General features: G+C 47.2%; 1 protein-coding gene across 1 annotated transcript in view; it reads left to right on the forward strand.

Moving 5' to 3' along the window:
- LOC106010959 (voltage-dependent calcium channel type D subunit alpha-1) overlaps window positions 1-2,417 on the forward strand; it is a gene marked incomplete at its 5' end in the record, with an annotated part of 65,252 nt that overhangs the window by 43,901 nt on the left and 18,934 nt on the right. The window contains 3 exon segments of the mRNA XM_035973339.1: window positions 204-235; window positions 654-781; window positions 1,760-2,140. Of these exon segments, the coding sequence (XP_035829232.1) occupies window positions 204-235; window positions 654-781; window positions 1,760-2,140 (541 nt within the window).

Below are 2,417 nucleotides of genomic sequence, written 5' to 3' on the forward strand. Positions count from 1 at the left end.
GCCTTTTCTCCCCTCCTTCTTTTTTGTATTTGTTACTCTCTTGTATCACCTCAAATCTTCGGCTCTTATATGACCTTATTGTGTTGCAAGTGCTGTAAAACTTTTATGAAAAAAAGAGGGAGGAGAGAGGGAGGGAGAGGGGAGGGGGAGGTATGAAGAGACAAGGGAGGGGAGGGAGGCGCCCAACCCGGGACCTATCGTAGCTGTCAGCACTGCTGCTACCGAGATGTTAGGGGTGAGAGAGGAGTGGGAGGGGAGGGTGAAGTAGGGGAGGGGGGGGGAAAATGGGTTTGAAAGGTAAGAGGCAGGGGGTAGTTCTAAAGAAATGGAGAGCAGTCGGAGTTGGTGGGGGAGGGGAAGGGGGAAGGAAGGGAGAGGAGGGGAGTGGGTGGAGTGGGGAGGGAGGGGAGAGGGAGGAGGAGGTAAGAGGGGATAGGGGGAGGAGGATGTTAAACATTATTGAATGTGTATGCTTGTGTTTGTTTGTGTGTGAGAGAGAGAGAGAGAGAGAAATTATTGATGTATATGCTGTGTGTGTATTTGTGTGCTTGTGTGTGTGTGAGAGAGATAGAAAGTATTGTGGGTGTGTGTGTGTGTGAGAGAGAGACAGAGAGAAGGAGAGAAAGTGCTGATGTGTAAAACTATCTCCCCAGATGAACGGCAACATTGGAAGTGTCTCCTCATGTAATCACCTCAACCAGGATTCGAACCATTCGCCATCTGCACCTCAGACCTTGACAGCTACGCAGGACGACACCCCGAGGCGGCCCAGCAAAACCAGGTCTGTGTTTGTGTCATTGTGTCTTTGTGTCGTCCGAGCTGAAGGCAGGGACACATTGTGTCTGTTTGTTAGTGTCTAAGCTATAGGTAGGGACACATTGTGTCAGTTTGTATGCTGAGGTATAGGTAGGGACACAATGTGTCAGTTTGTTAGTGTTTGGGCACCTAATTGGCAGCTTGCACTGTATGCTTCCTGAGGAGCGGAGAATGTTTCCGAGTGTTGTAGGGTCTGTAAAGCAAATAGCGGCGCTCATATGACCTTATGCAGTTGCGAGCGCCGTAAAACCTCTACTTAAAAAAAAAAAAGGCAAATAGAGCTTGTTGTAGAGCAGGGATATGTGCTGTTTAAATGCAATTCTTCTTTTCATTGTTATTGTTATTATTTATTATTATTGTTACTACTATTATTATGTACAGGAGAGGCCATTTGAGCAAAATGACAAAGACATAGATTAAACATTTGCCTCAGTATTTTCCCCCATAGATGAGAAATGATACTATAGCTTGTTCATTTGAGTCTGTTCAGGTGAAAACATTCCAGCTGATATATTATTTAACTGTTGTGCCTGTAACTTTGCACGGCACTCCTGTGGGCCAGCGACCAAACAAAAACACTGTTTGATTTTTTGATTTTTTTTCGGTACCCAATTATGTAGTTTGGAAGGTTTCTTTTGTCTTTGCAAGCAGTATGCAGTTGAGAGCTCAGTAAAACTCTTATTTAACTAAAACAAAAGTTTTGGAAGCTGTAGCTCAAGTTTGTGCCCGCACCAGTGAGAGAGTGAGTAATTGCAATTGTTTGTTAGAGAGAGAGAAAGAGAGAGAGAGTGAGAGAGTAAATGCAACTGTTTGTTTGAGAGAGAGAGAGAGAGAGAGAGAGAGAGAAAGTGCAACTGTTTGTTAGAGAGAAAGAAAGTGAAACTGTTACAGTGAGAGAGTGAGAGAAAGTGAGTAAGCCCAACTGTTTCTTTCCCCCCCCCAGTGAGTCGCCGGTCAAAGTGGAGCCTGATGAGCCAAGCTTCCACGACGCTGAGGAACCAGAGGAGGAGGAAGAGGAGGAGGAGGAAGAGGATGAGGAGTTTGTGGAAGACGAGGGAGAGGAAGTAGGGAGGAAGGGCGAGGAGAGGAGGGAGCCGGAGCGGGAGGACAGAGAAGACAAGGAGCGAGCGATGGAGCGGTCGGAACGAGAGAAGAAGGAAGCAGAGAGGGGTTGCGGGGAGGGCACGGAGCTGGACTCGGTGGTTTCCCCGTCCCTCAGCCCCTCTCGCAGGGCTGGAGACTCGAACCCCGTGCATCCCGCCATTCCAAACAACCCTGGTGCTAGCCCCAACACCAAGAAACATGGCATCTACGTTTATAGAGAGTGAGGGTTGTTGTTGTTGGTGGTGTTGTTGTTGGTGTTGTGTGTGTGTACATCTGCCAAGAGTGAGAGTTGTTGTTGTTGTTGACACGGCATCTACGTTTATAGAGAGTGAGGGTTGTTGTTGTTGTTGGTGTTGTGTGTGTGTACATCTGCCAAGAGTGAGAGTTGTTGTTGTTGCTGTTGTTGTTGTTGTTGACACGGCATCTACGTTTATAGAGAGTGAGGGTTGTTGTTGTTGTTGGTGTTGTGTGTGTGTACATCTGCCAAGAGTGAGAGT

This window comes from Aplysia californica, unplaced genomic scaffold, assembly GCF_000002075.1.
Source record: "Aplysia californica isolate F4 #8 unplaced genomic scaffold, AplCal3.0 scaffold01148, whole genome shotgun sequence".
NCBI lineage: Eukaryota > Metazoa > Mollusca > Gastropoda > Aplysiida > Aplysiidae > Aplysia > Aplysia californica.